Source organism: Artibeus jamaicensis, unplaced genomic scaffold (assembly GCF_021234435.1).
Source record: "Artibeus jamaicensis isolate MK-2021 breed Jamaican fruit bat unplaced genomic scaffold, CSHL_Jam_final contig_851, whole genome shotgun sequence".
Taxonomy (NCBI): Eukaryota; Metazoa; Chordata; class Mammalia; order Chiroptera; family Phyllostomidae; genus Artibeus; species Artibeus jamaicensis.
In genome coordinates, this window is record NW_026521986.1 from 84,645 (window position 1) to 103,037 (window position 18,393).

Sequence of the window (18,393 nt, forward strand, 5' to 3'; positions counted from 1 at the left end):
ATCAGACTGTCAGCTGATTTCTCAAGACAGACCTTACAGGCAAGAAGGGGCTGGAAAGAAGTATTCCAAGTCATGAAATCCAAAGACCTACAACCAAGATTGATCTACCCAGCAAAGCTTTCATTTAGAATGGAAGGGCAGATAAAGTACTTCTCAGGTAAGGTCAAGTTCAAGGAGTTCATCATCACCAAGCCCTTATTATATGAAATGTTAAAGGGACTTGTCTAAGAAAAAGATAAAAAATATGAACAATGAAAGGACAGCAAACTCACAGTTATTAACAACCACACCTAAAACGAAAGCAATCTAAGAGGACAGCTAGATCAGGAGCGGAACCATAGAAATGGAGATCACATGGAGGGTTAGCAACAGGAGAGTGGGAGGAGGAGGGGGGAGAAGGTACAGAGAATAAGTAGCATAGATGGTAGGTAGAAAATAGACCGGGGGAGAGCAAGAATAGTATGGGAAATGTAAAAGCTAAAGAACTTAAGACACATGGACATGAACTAAAGGGGGGGAATGTGGGTGGGAGGGGGATGTAGGGGAATGAAGGGGGGAAATGGGACAACTGTAATAGCATAATCAATAAAATATGTTTTTAAAAAAGTGTGAAGTCTATCAATTCAGTAAGGTGTTAATCATTTCTGCTGAGTTGGTTTAACTGACTTTTAGACAACTATTATATCTGAAATTCTTCCTAAAGGATGTCCATGTTTAGTTTTCACTGATTTTGCTTTAAAAATTCAGTAAGACTCTGAAGTAAAGACTTTGAATGGAGATGTTACATTATATATTTAAAGCATGTGTCTTTTAAGTCAAGGTAGTTAGATACAGTATCCTAACAGTTTTAGTTTAATGCTTATGCAAATAAACTTTTCTCATTTATGTTTAGGCTAAATCTGAAATAGGATCCAGTATGTCTGAAATTTTACTGTGAGTATGAAATACTTGAAACTGTTTTTAAATTAATTTTCTGTTGGTTCCATTAAATGGTTTTCAGGATTTCTGAGTTTCTCTCTTTGCGAAGTGGTGTGTCTGTGAGTAGTTTTCACCCATACAGTTAACAGTTGTTTTGCATATTGTCAAATATTCTACCATTCCCTTCAATAAGAGAAAACTTAAAATGAGCAGTAAATGCAACAGCAAATGAGACTATTGGGAGATTATATAGGACCTAAGGAACTAAAATGTTTCATGTTTCACTTGATAGAAAATTAGCCAATGTCGTGTTGCTTTATTAAGTAATTATGCCTTATCCTGATTTTATATATCCTCTTCCTTCCACAGACATTTTATAACATAGTATTTATTCACTGGAACAATTATTTTCTTGGTATCTTGGATTGAGCTATCCTTTCTTTTTTAACTCTTGGAGCTGAGTTGATTAAATGTCTCCTAAACCTTTTCCTTTAGGCTGTCCTTATACTCGTCTTTTGACTCACATATTTTTAACATTCAACCTTACTAAAAGCCAGCTCAAGAAAATGTATTTCATCTATACTATCTACAAGCATTTTTTAGAAAATGGGTTAATATATTTTTTAAACCTACACAGATTAAGACAATTTGAAAAATATCCTTACAAAGCCTGTAATATTTTTATAATAATTTTCAATATAAAATTAGGGAAGGATAGTTATCTACAAGCCTAAAGTGATATCTAATTATTAATTGGGGATTCTCAGGACTTTACGAAAACCATTTGAAAAATATGGGGAGAATATTTCCACTCTATGTATGAATCAGTTCATGGGTTTTCACAATTTCTATCTTGTTTATTTGCTTGCTTTCTTCCTTCCATCTTTCCTTCTTTTCTTTTTAAATGGCCTTCCCCCTCCTTTCCTTAAAAAGAATATACAGTCATTATGAAAAGTTTAGAAAATATAGTTAAGCAAAAATAATAAAATGACACTATAATTCCAGCATGCAGAGATAACCCTTATTATTAATCATTAAGGCTTTTATGTATTCTACCAATATTTTAAATATTTTTGGTTAAAAAATGGGATCATAATATACAAGGGTGGACAAAAATAGGTTTACAGTTTTTTGTATGGAAAAATAATAAATAAATAGTCATATAAGAGTAAACTCCATTTTGCATACTCACAGCTGAAAACCTACATTTGCCCACAGTGTACATGCTGATTTATTTTTGTTTTTTATTTTATACTATATCTTGAAAATATTTTCCTGCCACCAGTTTATTCTTATATAACCTTTGGTGGTTCTCACAATTGATTTTACATATTTCTTTGTATGTCTGATGGAGACTTTTATGTCCCCTTTTTCTCTTTTGCTGGAGAAGGTGGCATCTTGTTCAGTTTCCCTTTGAAACATAAAGGCAGGTTTGCCATTGTCTCTGGGCTTTTACTTTGTCCTGCTTTGCTCCACACCAAAAGACTCACTGCCTGCTCTTTTCTACCTTTTGGAGTTGTTATCACATTCAGGATTGTTGGCATATTTTGCTTTTACAAATCTCACCTGAACTCCAAAGAACTCTCGAGAGCAATCCTAGACCACACATCTAACTTTTATAAGTAGCACATAAAAGTCATCTGTTGGGTAAGTAAAGGCCTCCTTTACATTGAATTAATAGCAGTTTGGTTACTTGCCCAGAAAAAAGACCAGACAAAAATGATGGCCGCTCACTGTTTGTTCGAACCAAATCAGAATGTGAAAATGGAGGCCTACTCTTTGCACTCTCTGATTGAGTGAGAGAATTTCCAGTGTTTAATTGTGTCAGGTGGACAAGAGTGTTGAGAAAGGGAACTCATAATTAACTTACTAGAAAATCCTTCAAAATGATGGAGCCTAATCATCTACCCTTTGCCAGTCAAGCAAATTAAATTCTGTCCCCACGCATATCTCAAATTGCAATCCTGTACAAGGCAATTATGGAATCTAACCCTAGGCAGTGACCATGTTTCAGAGCTTACATTTAAGCAACAGATCTCCAAGAATTAATTTTGAGACTGACTTCATTCCTTTTGAAGAATGGCCTGAAATGGCCCCCATTCTGGAATCAATTTTTCAAGTGTATTTGAAAATGAGTAAGGACAGCTTCCCATAGTAGATGAGTCTCCATTAGTAAAATGCGCATTGTGTGGCTTCCATAATTATGGCATCGCATTTTCTCCAGTGAAACTGTTGGTAGGGAGAAGAAAGTTCTTTGAGATGGTGTACAGAATCATTTCTTTTTCAAAAAAATGGAGATTGCTAGAGCTATCTTAGAACTCAGATACCACCTGGAACATACTTATTAGTTAATTAGTTTATGGGACTCCTAATAGAAGAATTTAGTTTAAGTGTAAGGAATAAAGGATACATTCCTCCGAGATTCCATGAACATTTTTGAACCAAATAATATAGAAAACAAAGAAACCTTTTAAGGAAGAAGGTAACCCAGGAAAGAATGATTGGAGATCACTTCTCTTTTTTTATTCATGATTGAATCTGCAAAAAATGATTTGAATTAATTTTCTCTTCAGTTACTAAGTACTTGAAGCCGTGAAGTTCACAAACCCATTTCAGATGACTTCTTCTCAGACCAGTCAGGAGCACCCCAGTATCACAAACACTGAAGAATTATTTGTTGTGATGCTATCCCAAATTAAATAAGTTGGTGACCAAATGTTACAACTGGAAAATATCTTAAAACTCTCTAACTCTTAAGGTACTTTTTCTCCTGAATTTGAAAGAAGACAAAATGATTTTCAAATCTGACTTCAACCCTTAAAATTATTCAGATTATGCATTATACAAAGAAAGTTTTATTTGCAATCAGCAGATTTGTTTTCTGCAAACAAAAAACTAGATTGTCTTTTACAGCTCTCAAGTAACAAATATGAGGACTGAGCTCTCATTCAACATTCAAGCCCTTGCAGTTTGGGCTAATATATGTTTAGTAAGAAAGTAAGTAATATATTTTTCCAGTATTTTCCCTATGTTTATTAATTAAATTAATATGTTCAATATGTCATTGTAGAACACTACCACTAATATTTTACATTCCAAATAAATGTCTCTAACCACTTCTATAAGAGAAAATATGTATTACTTTCTTGACAGGTTTTTTTTCCTGATTACAAATTAGTGATTTTGAAAAATTGAGCCAAGTATTATAATTTAACTAGAAAAGTCATTTAATATCTTAAACTTTGGTTTGATCCCTTACTCTGCCCATATCCAATTATTATTATTGCTTTTCAAAAGAAGCAAACAATTATTTGAATTTCTTTGAAGATAAAAATAACCTCCAATGATAAAAGAAAACCTAAAAAAATAGCACTACCAACCTTCACTGATTTGTCCCTTTACTTTCTAGTTTGTCAAATGTATTTTTATATAAATGTATACATGTATATACATTAATAGTTTCATTTTTTAATACTTAACAATATAATTTAAGCATTTCCCTATATCATAAAAAATATTTTAAATCACATTAATGTCTGTATAATAGTCCGTCTTATAACCTAGGAAAATAAATGTTCTCCTATTGAGGATCTTTAGATAGCTTCTACTTTTTTCACTATTATAAATGATGCCAAAGCATTTTTATAGATTAATCTTTATCCACATTTCTGGTTATTGCTTAAAGATATATGCCTACATGTGAAATTACTAGATCAATATTTGAATAATGAATGGGAATATTTTTAAGGCTCTTGATATAAATTATCAAATTTACTTTTCTTAAATATTGTACCAACATATATTCGTATACAACCTTATTCTTGCCAATATTGAAATTTGTCATTTTATTATTTTGATGCGTAAGATTATCCTTTTGTTTTGCATGTGTTAAGTGTATCTTAAATTTAACAAGGTTAATCATTTGTATATCTTCCGTAAACTTTAACTTTATATCTTTTGCTGCATACTTTCTGTTGTCTATAGCACATATACAGTGTAGTGTATTACTGTGTTTTAGTTATCTACTCCAATTCGGATTTGAAAAACTGAGATCCTTTTTTATTCCTACTTAAAAATGGAAAGTTTTAAATATTTTCCTATAGTTTAAAACTATGTAATATTATTGGTGATATTCATGTACATAAATAATTTCAGACATATATTTTAACTTTTTTATAGGGACAGACAGAACCCATCATTAGTATGGCTTTTTACTGGAATGTTTTGCATTTACTCAGTGTTCTTTGCTTGGAGGGCAAATTTAGATATTTCAAAACCACTTTTCATGGGTGTGGTAAGTTCTATTTAGATATATCCTTTGACCAGAAACTTTTTGAAGTATGTACCAATATGATTCTTGTCTCTCATAAATCCTGTGGAAAGGAAGATTATCTCAGAAATAGTTAAAATTGCATATACATTATTATAAATCAAAAGTTACGCCCTGGCTGGTGTGGCTGGGAGGGTTGCGTGCTGACCTGTGAACCAAAAAGTTGCTGGTTCAGTTCCTGGTCAGGGCACATGCCCGATTTGCGGGCCAAGTCACCAGTTGGGGATATTTGAGAGGCAACCAATTGATGTATCTCTCACACATTGATGTTTCTCTTTCTCTGTTTCTCCCTTTCTTCCCCTCTCTCTAAAAATAAATAAATATAATCTTTAAAAAAAATTAAATTGAACCAAAAAGGCAAAGGCCTCTCTTTAGGAAAAAAATGTATTGTTTTGATAACACAATAGTTAAATAGAAAAATACATGAAAGGTAGATTTAAGTTAGTCATTTTATATGTGTACTTATAGATAGATACAGGTACTACTGTATATCAACTGAAATTTTTTTAAACAGCAAAGAAATATGAATTGTAATCAGGGGCTCTTATCAACACATTTTACTTATTATTTCTTACCTCACCAGTTCAGGCCTGTGCAAAAGAGCAGCCACATTTCTGTTTTTCCCTGGCTGCCATTTCTGGAGTTCTCTTTACAATAGAAACTCTGTAAATGCAGATAGCTCTTTTGTAATAGCTGAAACAGTTTTTTGGGTGTTCGAGTGGCCTGGTAAAATAGCCTATTTAATCACAATTTCTGAATCACTTGAGAAACAAGGTACCAGTACGAGTGGGAGAACCACCTTTCTTTCTGATAATGCTGAGATTGGAGAATGTGGTTTATGTCTGTGAGCAAGAGGGCTTCTCGCCCTGCATCCAGAATAGGTAGACCTACCCAGTAGTCACAGGTAATGCTGCACAGGGCAAGCCTTCCCCACCCCACTGGTGCCTCAGGGGCCCAGTCTGCCCCTGGACAAGTGCTTCCTCTGGGCAGCTCATTCCCAAGTGAAAGACAGAGAGGAAAGAGGAGGGCTATGCAAGCCCAGTCCCAGCTCCCAGACTGCCCAGTCAGTTCAGTCCCTGCAGTCCTACAAGAAGAAATAAGTGAGAGGGCAGAGAGAGACCAGGGGTGTTAAACCAGTGGAACTTCTGCACGTGGAAGGGAACATCAGGAGTAAGGATCCACTTTGTGGATCCACACATTGCAGGAGTTCAACGTGAAGGTCATAGTATCGCAAAGCATGTATACATCCAAAAAGAGAGATTCACATGTCAAACTGGAAAGAAGGAATGTTTGAAAATCAAAAACTAAAGTAACATAAAGCTGGATTGGGGAAGTCCATTAATGAGACCTGAGTGACAGCAGCCATAAGCAACTAGGTATATGCAATATACTTTAAAAATAGATAAATACCAGATTGTTTGCAAATCAGCCAATTGGACATACTGTTTGTGTGCCCCTTTGGCAGGTGGAACGGTTCTGGATGCAGAGCAATGCTGTGGTGGCCGTCCTCGCTGGCATCGGGCTGGCTGCACTTGCGTCGGAGAGTAGCCGAGTGCTGCACACCAAGGGGCTTCAGTGTCTGGAATGGCTTTCAGCAGCTCTTTTTGTAACTTACCAAATATATTCTAATTACAGGTAAGAAGTGGTTATTTTTATGAAAGGTAGCACTCAAGCTAGAGACTTTGGATAGTTAGGTTCTAAGACTTTATTTTCTCTCTGACATCCATTGGTTTTCAAAGGGAGACAGCATGGTCTGAACGCCGTGGTCCTTCAACTTTTGAACCGCACTCCCAGCATGAGTGTTGTGCGGTTCAGGGCATTGCAAACAAAGGTTCCGCTGGTGCGTGTGCACTCTTTGTATGTTTTCCTCTAAGGAACCCTAGAGATAGCTTGTAGAATCTGCAGTGCATGTAAAAGACCACTTAGATGGTGAGTAAAGATATCTGGGGCTTCTCATATGCCCAGGAGTAATTCAGTCTGTGCTTCAAAGATACCATCTTCCGAGTAGTGCCTGGTCCTTATCTAGTTCATCTATAGTAGTGGATATTAATTATTTTGAAAGAAAGTTCTAAAGTTTCTTACCCCTTAGGCATTATTAGTATTCTGTGTATTTTTCAAAATCTTTTAAGTAACCGTTCTAACAAAAACCTCAGTCTGTGATAAGAGATGTCCAAGTTTAGATGTCAGTTTGTTTCCAGCAGTATTGAGTAAACATTGCAGAAGAAGAAGAGTTCATTGGAATTTTGTTAACAGTAAAATTCATATTTTACTCTATAAATAGTAAATGGGTATTTTACAAGGTTGAATTTCCTCTTCCAACTTAACTCTAAAAGCCGATGTTCTTTATGCCTGCGTAGAGCCAGGGTTAGAATGCCGCGTCACCAGGAGAGGCTGGGTGGGACCCCCAGACCCAGCTCCATCGCTAGCTCAGGAAGCATTGGCCAGGCCCACACTGTGTGTTTACCCAACGTTTTCTTGCCCCAGTCTTCACCTGGCTCAGGTCTTTAGGGCAACCCATGTTCAAGACCAGGGATGTCAGCACAGGCTGGGTGGTTTTATCTTGTTTTGATTCTTTTATTTGCCCGCGGTGGCTGGAATAGATAGAAACGTTGCCGGGTGGTGAAATGTGACGCATCCCCCTGCAAAGCGAGGATTCCCGTGAGGTAACTGTCTCATCAGTTACCAAAGCAAGGATGGTATTTTGTCCCTGGACGTGTTTATTTGCTTTGTGATAACTAACCTGGTGATTCAAATTTAGGCTGTGTTTCTCAGTACCATTAAATGTAATGGACCTGGTAAGAACAGGAGGAAGGATATGGTTTGTTCAGTTTTTTTCTTAAACGTTTACTCTTGCAGTCTTCTTTTATGGGAAATGCTCAGAATCCATGCTAGTTTTTCTTGAAAGTAGAATGTGCACTTGATTGTTGAAGGGAGTTGTACTGCTTTTGTTATGATGTCTGGAGAGAAGTAGCAACCGAACCCCCTCTCCCTTGCCCACCTTCTCATTGGTCTCATTCCCTAATGATTTCTCGGTCTGCGAGGGAGGGGAAGGGAGTGAGGAACACAGGAGCCTGCGGTTCAAGGGAGGGAGTGGTGCCAAGGATCCACTTTGCAAGAGTTAGACAGATGTCATCCTGTTTTCCAGAAACTGGCAGATTTCTTTTTTTTTAAAGATTGTATTTATTTACTTTTATAGAGAGGATTAGGAAGGGAGAAAGAGAGGGAGAGAAACATTGATGTGCAAGAGAAACATTGATCAATTGGTTGCCTCCCACACACCCCCAACTGGGGACCTGACCTGCAACACAGGCACGTGCCCTGACTGGGAAGCAAACTAGCAGCAACCTTTCAGCTTGCAGGCTGGTGCTCCATCCACTGAGCCTCACTGGCCAGGGCTCTTTTTGCATTTCTGAATGTTCCTAAAGGGAATTAGCATGAAATTACCTTAAATTCTAAGTGGAATCAGAAACCTTAATTCTTTTTAGTGAATTAGATACGCTTTTAGGAAAATAAAGTTCTTGAGCACTAAATGATTTTATTTTGATGAAAGTAGTTATAAATTCTAGAAGCGAAACAATACATTGATTTTTTAAATTGCACATTAGCTCTTTTTTTCCCACATGATCATGTTCACTTTTCAAATACAAGCATGTTCTTAGAAAATATAAATTTGAATACTTTGAAGCAGTAAATATAGATTGTATGATGGGAAAGGAATGGGGCAAAAATAAGCCCGGTCTTATTAAAACTGAAGCAATATGTTGCTATTTTAATGTGTTTTTCATTCTTTTATTTAGCATTTGTGACCAAAAGACCAACTATGTGATTGATAAATTTGCAAAGAACCTTCTAGCCTCTATGCCTCCTGATGCAATTATCTTACTCAGAGGAGATTTGCCAGGAAATTCTCTCCGTTACGTGCATTATTGTGAGGGACTGAGGCCAGACATTTCATTAGTGGATCAGGAAGTAAGTATATGAAAAATCTGTTAATATTTAGAATATAGTAATTATAATCATTTAAAATTTTGTTTTAAAAACTATTTTTAATAGTGTATGGATGCAGTTATCATAATCACTCTTAGGCAGAATATATATGACATTCTTTTGTTTATTTTAACTAATGATATAAATCATATGAGTTATTTCTTCATTATTTAAACTGAATGTTTTAAGAATGTGTTTCATGTTAGATTTGAATAATATCCTAGGTCTCTAGTTCACATGACAAACCATGAAAATATTTTTAAACTGTTCTGTTATATTCAAATTAAAATTGCCCGCTGGTTCAGGGATTAAAATAAATTAGGTTGAATATAAAATAAGTCAAACTGCAGGTAAGTAAACATTTCACTCAAAGTAGAAATTATTAACTACAACTCTGCTATAGAATTTTTTTGTAAACTTTGTTGTTTAATAGAAAAAATATTGTTGGAGAGGCTTGTGAAAATTTAGAAGTTATTAAAACAATCTTCTGGAACTGAAGAAACCTATTTAAATTATAAGACTTATTATTTAAACCATAAATACTGAGGAGGGAACAAATCTGTGTGATTTAAGAAAATCTTTTTATTGTATTTTTTCCATTACCATTTAACTCCCTTTTACCCTCCTCCCCCCAGCAGTCACCACACTGTGGTCCGTGTCCATGAGTGCTTTTTTGTTTTTGCTCCATCCCTCCACCCCTAACTTTCCCACCACGGTAGCTGTCATCCCGCTCTCCATCTATGAGTCTGTCCCCATTTTCCTTGTTATTTCAGTTTGTTCATTAGATTCTACACATGAGTGAATCATATGGTATCTGTCTTTCTCTGACTGGCTTGTTTCACCTAGTGTCGTGTTCTCCAGGTTCATTCATGCTGTTGCAAAGGGTAAAATTGTCTTTGTTTTTACGGCTGAGTAGTATTCCATGTGTAAATGTCCCATAGTTGTTTTATCCACTCATCTACTGATAGACATTTGGGCTGTTCCCATATCTTGGTGATTAATGAATGACACTGCAGTGAACATAGGGGTGCTTCTGTTCTTTCGAATTAGTGTTTTGGGTTTGTTTGGATATATTCCCAGAAGTGGAACCACTGGGACAAAAGGCAGATCCATTTTCATTTTTTTGAGATATCTCCATACCGCTTTCCACAGTGGTTTCACTAGGTCATATTCCCACCAACAGTGCAAAAGGGTTCCTCTTTCTCCACATCCTCACCAGCACTTGTGGTTTGTTGATTTATTAACGGTAGCCATTCTGACAGGTACGAGGTGGTATTTCATTGTTGTATTAATTTGCATTTCTCTGATGATCAGTGACGTTGAACATCTTTTCATCTGTCTATGGGCCATCTGTATGTCCTCTCTGGAGAAGTGTCTGTTCAGGTCCTTTGCCCATTTTGTAATTGGATTATCTGGTTTTTTTGATGCTCAGTTGTTTTTAGAGCAGTTCTCAGGAAAAGAGAACTTTTTAATCTTAAAAAAATACTGTGATTAGTTTGGTTGAATAAATTATGAGGCACGCTTATTTAACAGACTTTGTTGAATTAATAAACAGCTAAAACTTTTTGGATAAAACTTTATAGACAGATGTATAAATATAGGGAAATATACCAATGACGCATTTTTATGAGCAGTTTACATTCATATCTAATGTAGCTATTAATTTGATCTGCAGGCTAGTTTCTGACAAAAGCTAGGTTATTTGTTGATAATATGGTATCACAGTATGTTTTTAAGTACTGTTTGGGATGGCAGCTACTATAGTTGAGAGGCATGGATTTCAATGTTTGGGGTTTTTTTGGTATATTTTTATTGTATTTTTTTCCATCACCATTTACCCCAACCCCGTGCCCTCTGCCATCTCCACCCCTGCTGCCCCATAGATTTCAGTGTTAATTAGACCTAAATTCAAGTCCTCATCCTGTCACTTCCTGACTCTAAAGGTTTTTCTTCTCAGAGCCTCTGCGTTCTTATTTATAAATTTGAAATGATCATCATATAAACATAGAATACTTTTGAATGCGAGAAACAAAGTACCTGATTAAGAGTAGCTTAGCCTATGGAGTATTTTAATCTCAAATAACAAGGAGTCTGAAGATAGTTGGTGTTGGGATACTATAGGCAGTTCAATGGTGACAGAGTCTGGGGCAGCTTTTCTGCAGGTAACTATAGAACTAAGAAATGACTTTTTCTGATATTTATGATTTACTTTAAATGTCAAGCTATATAATGAATTTGGAGATACTAATAGATTCAGATAATTTAATGCCAAAAAGGTTTTTATCTTTGAAGCCTAGATTATCATATGATTGAGCTTCTGCAGGGCAGGGATTATATCTTCTTTATTAGGTGAGCATTCCTGGTGGTTTTTTCTTTTTATTTTAATTGTTGTTCAAGTACAGTTTTCTGCCTTTTACTGCCATCCCAACCCACCCCCACAGCCCTCCCCACCTCCCCCCCATTTCCACTCCCCCTTATTTTTTTGAATGAATTGAAGAATGGAGTAATGGCACATCTTCATTTTGCCTAGGTTGTCTAGTCTCGCCATCAAAGACATTTCAACTTCAGCAAACATAATTTGAGAACTATTCTATGCCAGGCAGTGTGTTAGGTGTAGAGCACAAAGATGAGAAGAAGCAGTCCCTTCCCTCTAGGAGTTCATAGTGTAGCAAGAAATAGGCGAGGAGCTGTAGCAGAGGCAGGTACCAGTGCTACAGGAGCGTATCAGTCTGCTGTGGGAACCGGGGAGGGCATCGCAGGGGAAGCGATGTTTAAGTTGGTTTTGAAAGTTGAGTACACATTCTCTAGGTCTAAGAATGGGGAAGGTCATTCTGGATAATCTGTGACATGCATGGAGGCAGAATGAAACTAGATGCTGACCTTACCTATGACAGTCATGACTTAAGACATGAAATCTAAGGCTTAAGTCATCACAAGAGTGGTCAGTGCCACATACCTTGGTTGTGCTTGTATGTATTTTTCAATTATGTTTATATTTGATGAGCCTATCTACATTTTTGAACTTTTTTTGTTGTATTTGCTGAATTTTATTTTTTTTAAAGAAGTATAATAAAAGCATGACATCATATGTTATTTTTCTGGCAGATGATGACTTATGAGTGGTATTTACCCAAGATGGCAAAGCATTTACCAGGTGTTAACTTTCCTGGGAACCGGTGGAATCCTGTGGAAGGAATACTACCTAGTGGAATGGTCACATTTAATCTTTATCATTTTCTTGAAACAAATAAGCAGTAAGCATTCTTTTAATATAATAGCTTTTCTAAAATCTTAAGCTGTTCTAAAATTGTTTGTGTAGCAGCTGTGCTTCATCCAAAAGACCAATTTTCTGCACCTATTTTCCTGTCACCAGCGAGATTATCTTTGTAATTAAATTGAATATCTGTGCATAAATGAGGCCAGGCAGAAATAAATGTTATTGTTCTGGATAAAGGAAAACTAAAGACAGATTAGCAAGAATAGCAAATAAGATCTTAGTACAATTCAGAGAAATTGGAGATGTGCCGGCCTACTTGGAGTCGTTGCAGGTAGGTTGCAAGCAATTATAGTTTTCCCCGATCAACACCATGGCCCCCTTTAAAGGACATGTTTTTTTTTTTTAGGAATAATCACTACATAAAAATAGCTTAAGGATTTCTTTATAAAGGATAAGGCAGTTTTATAAATAAGAACACCTACAGTTATATCGGCTGAGATAACATGTGAGAGTTGTGAATTCTACACTTAAGAACATAAAATTATTCGTAGTTAAGATCAAGAATGAGTCACTCCTTCAACGGTATAGTGTTGAACATGTCTCCTGTCTGTGAAATGCTTGGGATTGTCCAGAGTGTGAAGAAGAAAAACTTACTTCATGATTTCTATTATTTTATAAAGGGGACTTCAGAAATTTTTTGTAAATTGCAAAGTTAAATTATCCCTTACTAAGGACATAATAATGTACTTTTGGTGTCCAGAGTCTGAAGTTCACTGTGGCTCAGGAAGTAATATGAAGGCAGCGGGCGTGAATGTGCTGTGAGAGCAGCACATGACTGTCCTGTGTTGGAATCAAATGCTGAGAACCATTAACATCCCCTCACAGGCATTTGTGTCTCTGTGTGTGTTAATTGTGTTTAATTCAGCCTCACAAAAATTTATTGACCCTACCATGTTCCATCTTATATCAGGCCCCGGCAGTGTAAGGAGAGTCAGTTCCCAATGTGAGTAGACCGCAATCCAGTTGTATGTACACATAGATATGAATACAACTGGCCGTGACATGATGAGATAAGCTCTATACTAGCAAAGCCTTGTACAGTGTGAGACACAGTCAGTGTCCAGTGTGTGTCTGCTGAGTGAAGGGTTTAACTGACAGTTTAGCTAAGTATTCTGTGAGCATAGTTCGGGAAGCAATTAATTCTGCCTCGGGGTATTCACTCAGTATTTATTTAATACGTATTGGGTGTCCAAAGTATCCAGACAGCTATACTAGCCACATCTGCATGGACATGGTCCCTGCTATTACCCCTTTTCAATATGGTTTCAGGTATTATCTTAACTATGAAACAGATAAATCATCTGGTAAGTGTGATGATGTTAGTACATACAAAATGCTGGAGACCTAAAGACCAAATAGAATTTTTCAAGTGGGCGGGAGAAGGCTGGTTTAAGGGAATTGCATGTGCAGAGTCGTGGAGAGGATGTGCTGGGCTCCAGGGAAGCTGGGGATGGCCCAGTGTGCTCAAAGCCCAGGGCTTAGCGGGCTGCTGGGTGAGGGGATGAGTGCGTCGGGGTGGCGGGCCCAGGTCGTGGGGGGGTTGTTCTGTCGGCATGGATGAGGCATTTCCCCACACTTCCTCCTGTGGAAATAGCTCACCCTCCTTGTGAAAACCCTAGGGTGATACAGACAAGTATAAAAAGATCAATATTATCTGTCTTTTGAGGACAACCACTGTTGACACTTCAGGAAACTTTTTGGGATTCCATTTATTTTTAACAGAAATTGTTTCTTTATATATACACATATATACACTTGCATAATATACTTTACATAGCCAGAATAATACTCAGTTTCCTGTCAATTATTTCTTGAGCTCATATTTTATTATGAGCATTTTCCTGTGCACTGAATAAAAAGCGTTCCTTAACATCTTTTTGGGCTGTATAGTGTTCTCACGTAGATTCATGATGACTTAACAAGTATTTTACTGTTGGACATTGCTGTCGTTTCTGTATTTTTTCTATTGTAATACAGCATAGTGATGAACATTCTGACCCATACATTTTTGTTAATATTTCTGACTAAGCAAGGCCACAGGATAAATATTGTTTATTGTTATAGGTTTTTATTTTTTTTAATTTTTTCGTTGTTCAGTTACAAGTTGTCCTCACTTCCCCCCCATTGCTTTCCCCTGCCCCACCCACCCCAACCTCCCACATTCAGTCCTCCACCCCCATTGTCTTTGTCCAGGGGTCCTTTATACATGTACCTTGACTTGATCTTTCCCCTTCTTTCCCCCATTATCCCCCTCCCCTTCCTTTTAGTTACTGCAGTTTGTTCTTTGTTTCCATGTCTTCAGTTCTGTTTTCCTCACTTATTTGTTTTGTTGATTACGTTCCAGTCAAAGGTGAGATCATATGGTATTTGTCTTTCACCACTTGGCTTATTTCACTTAGCATAATACCCTCCAGTCCCACCCACGCTGCTGCAAAGGGAGTGTTCCTTCTTTCTGCTGCATAGTGCTCTGTTGTGTGAATGCACCACAGTTTTTTAGAAGTCCAGTGCCCTGTCCATTGCACGACAGAGCCCACCACCACAGGTTTTGATCCACTCATTTACTGATGGGCACTTAGGCTGTTTCTAGCACTTGACTGTTATAAATAGCACTGCTATGAACATTGGGGTGCAAAGGTTCTTTTGAATTGATGTTTCAGGGTTCTTAGGATAAAATCTCAGCAGTGGAATTGCTAGATCAAAGGGCAGTTGCATTTTTAATTTTTTGAGGAGATTCCATATTGCTTTCCCCAGTGGCTGCACCATCTGCATTCCCACCAACAGTGCACTGGGTTCCCTTTTCTCCACAACCTCACCGGCACTTGTTTGTTGATTTGTTAATGACGGCCATTCTGGCCAGTGTGAAGAGGATGGTATCGGTTCTTAAAATAAAGTCTTTAGTTTAAAATGTAGCATTTATTTATTATAGAATAATAAATTATTTTTAACTAGAAAAAGTATGATCTTATCACTCAGAAATAACCAGTATATCAAAAATGCATATTTTTTACAGAGTTGAAATCACAATATGGAAGAATCCTATTTTTGCATTGAATATTACAAAACTATTTTCTTAACCTTTTTACAAATCCTTTAAAATGTTTTTAGTGGGCACATGTACTATAATTTATTTAATCATATGTGAATTGAATTATTTGTAAGTAGTTAATATGATATCTTAATTTTATCCATCATAAGATTATAGGCTACAACAAATGCCTTTGTGTATATAGTTTTCTTGTGGAAGAAGTGGAAATTTGAATTCTTAAGGTAAATTATCAGAAGTAAAAATTTAAGTCAGAAGATATGAACAATTGAAAGGCAGATTTTTCTGCCTTTAAAGAAAAAAAACAATACAGATTTTTCCTTCCTGAAGCATTGGACTATTGGCATTGAATGAAAGCTCTCTGAATTGCTACTTTTTAAAAAGAAGAAAGTTAATATTTTTTGAACACCTATTATTTGGTTTTTTAATGTGCAAAAAGTTTACCCTTTTTTTGGTGTACAGGTCTCTGAGTTTTAGCATGTGTATACATTGTGTAACCCTGGCAACAGTCAGGATGCAGAACAGACCCATGACCCCCTGACCCCCCGGACACCCCCGTGGGCTGCTCCTGTGTGGTCACACTGTCCCTGAAGCCCGGACCCGTGCAACCACTGAACTGTTTCTGTTGCTATGGTTTCACCTTTTTCCAGAATGTCACATAAATGTTCTCATATATTGTACTTTTCGGACTGTAAGATGAATTTTTTTTCTTTCCCCCAAATTTGGGAGGAACAATGGTTGTTAATGCTACTATTGAGTTCTATTTACATTTACATTGGTGAAATATTATGTTATTTATGTTATCAAATTTTACCACATTTTTTGCTTCAAAAATTCTTTTCCTATTTCCCTCCTCTAAAACCTAGGTGCATCTAATGGTCTGAAAAATACAGTGACCTTTTGACAACTGGCATGGTTCACTTAGCATAATGCCTCCAGATCCATCTGAGTGTTTGTGTGTACCATAGTTTATTCCTTTTCACTGTTGAGTAGTATTCCATTGTGTGGCTGGCTGTACTACCATTTATTTATCCTTCATCTCTTAAGGACATTTGGGTTGTTCCCAGTTTGGCGCATTTGTGAATACAGCTGCTGTAAACATTTATGTATAGGTTTGCGTGAATATGTTTTCATACCTTAGAATAGGATTATTGGATTGTTTTTTTTTTTACCATTGAGCTTTAAGAGTTCTTTAAATATTCTAAATACAAATTCATTGGCCAATATATTATTCATAAATATTTTCTCCCAGTTTATAATTGCCATGTTCTTTTCAAAATGTATTCTGAAGGTAAAAGATTTTTAAATTTATATCCAGTTATCAGTTTTTCTCATATGAATCATACTTTTTGTTATCATATCTTAGATATTCTTTGCCTCATGCCAGGTTACAAAGATTTCTCATGTTTTCTTCTCTGAGTTTTATAGTTTTGTGTTTTAGATTTCAGACCAATGACTCATTTTGAATTAATTTTTGTAATGAGACAGGGGTTAGGACAGGGGACTTTTTTTGCACATGAATGTCAAATTGTCCTAATATTATTTGTTGAAAGCATTATCTTTTCCTCATTGAATTGTTTTTGTGCCTTTCTCTGTATTTATTTATTTTTTAAAGCCTTCTGGGGTTTTCGATTGCTTTTCATTTGATTAGTGTTTTCATCTTGTATCTTTCTTTGTCCCCTTTCTTTTAACCACCCGTGTCATTTTTAAAGTGGATTTCTTATAGATATCATACAGTTGGAGTCTGGTTTTATTATCCATTCTGATAGTGTCTACTTTTTATTGGTATACTCAGACCATTTACATTTAACGTAAGTATTAATTTGTTCAGATGTTCAGACATATCTCTCACTTCTTGTTAGCTTTTTGTTTGTACCCTCTATTTTTCATTCCACTGTTTCCTCTTTCCTGCCTTCTTTTAGATAATTTGATATTTTTTTTAGTATTCCATTTTTAATTATTTATTGGGATTGTTACTATGTTTCTTGGTAAATTATTTTTACTGCCTGCTCCTGGGATTACCGTGTACATACTTTTCGGAGCCTGTCTAGGGTTAATGTTCTAGTGCTTCGGGTGGGATGCAGAACACCCACTGCCCTGTGTCTCCGTAACCGCCCCCTTTGATTGTGTTGTCACATGTATCAGATGTGATCGTATTTATTATCAAGTGTCATGCATGTGTTCGTAAAACTTGAGATAAAAAATAATCTAAAATATTAATCCAGATATTTACCAGATCTGTTGTTCTCCCTTCAATCCTGATATTTCAGGTTTCCCTCTTGTATCATTTCCCTTCCATCTGAAGATACTCCCTCAGGGTTCTTTTAGAGCAAGACTGTTGGCAGCGAATTTTCTTAGTTTTCCTTTATCTGAAAAGGTATTTCACCTTCATTTTTGGTGGATATTCCTAGATATGGAATAATAGGTTGATAATTCTTTTCTCTTCCCCCAGCATTTTAAAAATGTTATTTTACATACTTTTGACCTGCATAGTTTCTGTTGCAAAATTCAGAGTCATCCAAATCATTGTTTCTGTGTATAAAATGTGTGGGTTTTCTCTGGCGGCTTTCAAGATAATTTCTCTTTAGATTGCAGGAGTTGGATTATGGTGTATATGGGCATGGGTTTCTTTTGAGTTTAACTTGTTTGGGGTTCACCAGAGGTTTCTTGAATCTGCAAGGTGTGTCTTTTCCAAAAATAACATTTTTCCTGCTCTACAGTTTTTTCTCGTTTTGGGATTCTGATGGTATGAATGTTATTGTCCCACAGGTGATCTTATAGTGTTACGAACAGATAGGTTTTATCATTTATGTCTGTTTACTTCTGCCCAGCCCCCCC

At 36.3% G+C, this 18,393-nt stretch overlaps 1 protein-coding gene across 10 annotated transcripts in view; it reads left to right on the top strand.

Moving 5' to 3' along the window:
• TMEM260 (transmembrane protein 260) overlaps positions 1-18,393 on the top strand; it is a 59,854-nt gene that overhangs the window by 32,028 nt on the left and 9,433 nt on the right. For 9 of the 10 annotated variants that reach the window (XR_008393003.1, XR_008393004.1, XM_037139553.2 and 6 more), the window contains 6 exons: positions 893-933; positions 3,832-3,915; positions 5,098-5,212; positions 6,714-6,883; positions 9,046-9,217; positions 12,341-12,489. Coding sequence is in view for 8 of the 10 variants with exons in the window: in XM_037139553.2 (XP_036995448.2) it covers positions 893-933; positions 3,832-3,915; positions 5,098-5,212; positions 6,714-6,883; positions 9,046-9,217; positions 12,341-12,489 (731 nt within the window). In the remaining 2 variants the exon portion in view is untranslated. The remainder of the gene's footprint in view (positions 1-892; positions 934-3,831; positions 3,916-5,097; positions 5,213-6,713; positions 6,884-9,045; positions 9,218-12,340; positions 12,490-18,393) is intronic. The other variant, XM_037139574.2, reaches the window with a different exon arrangement.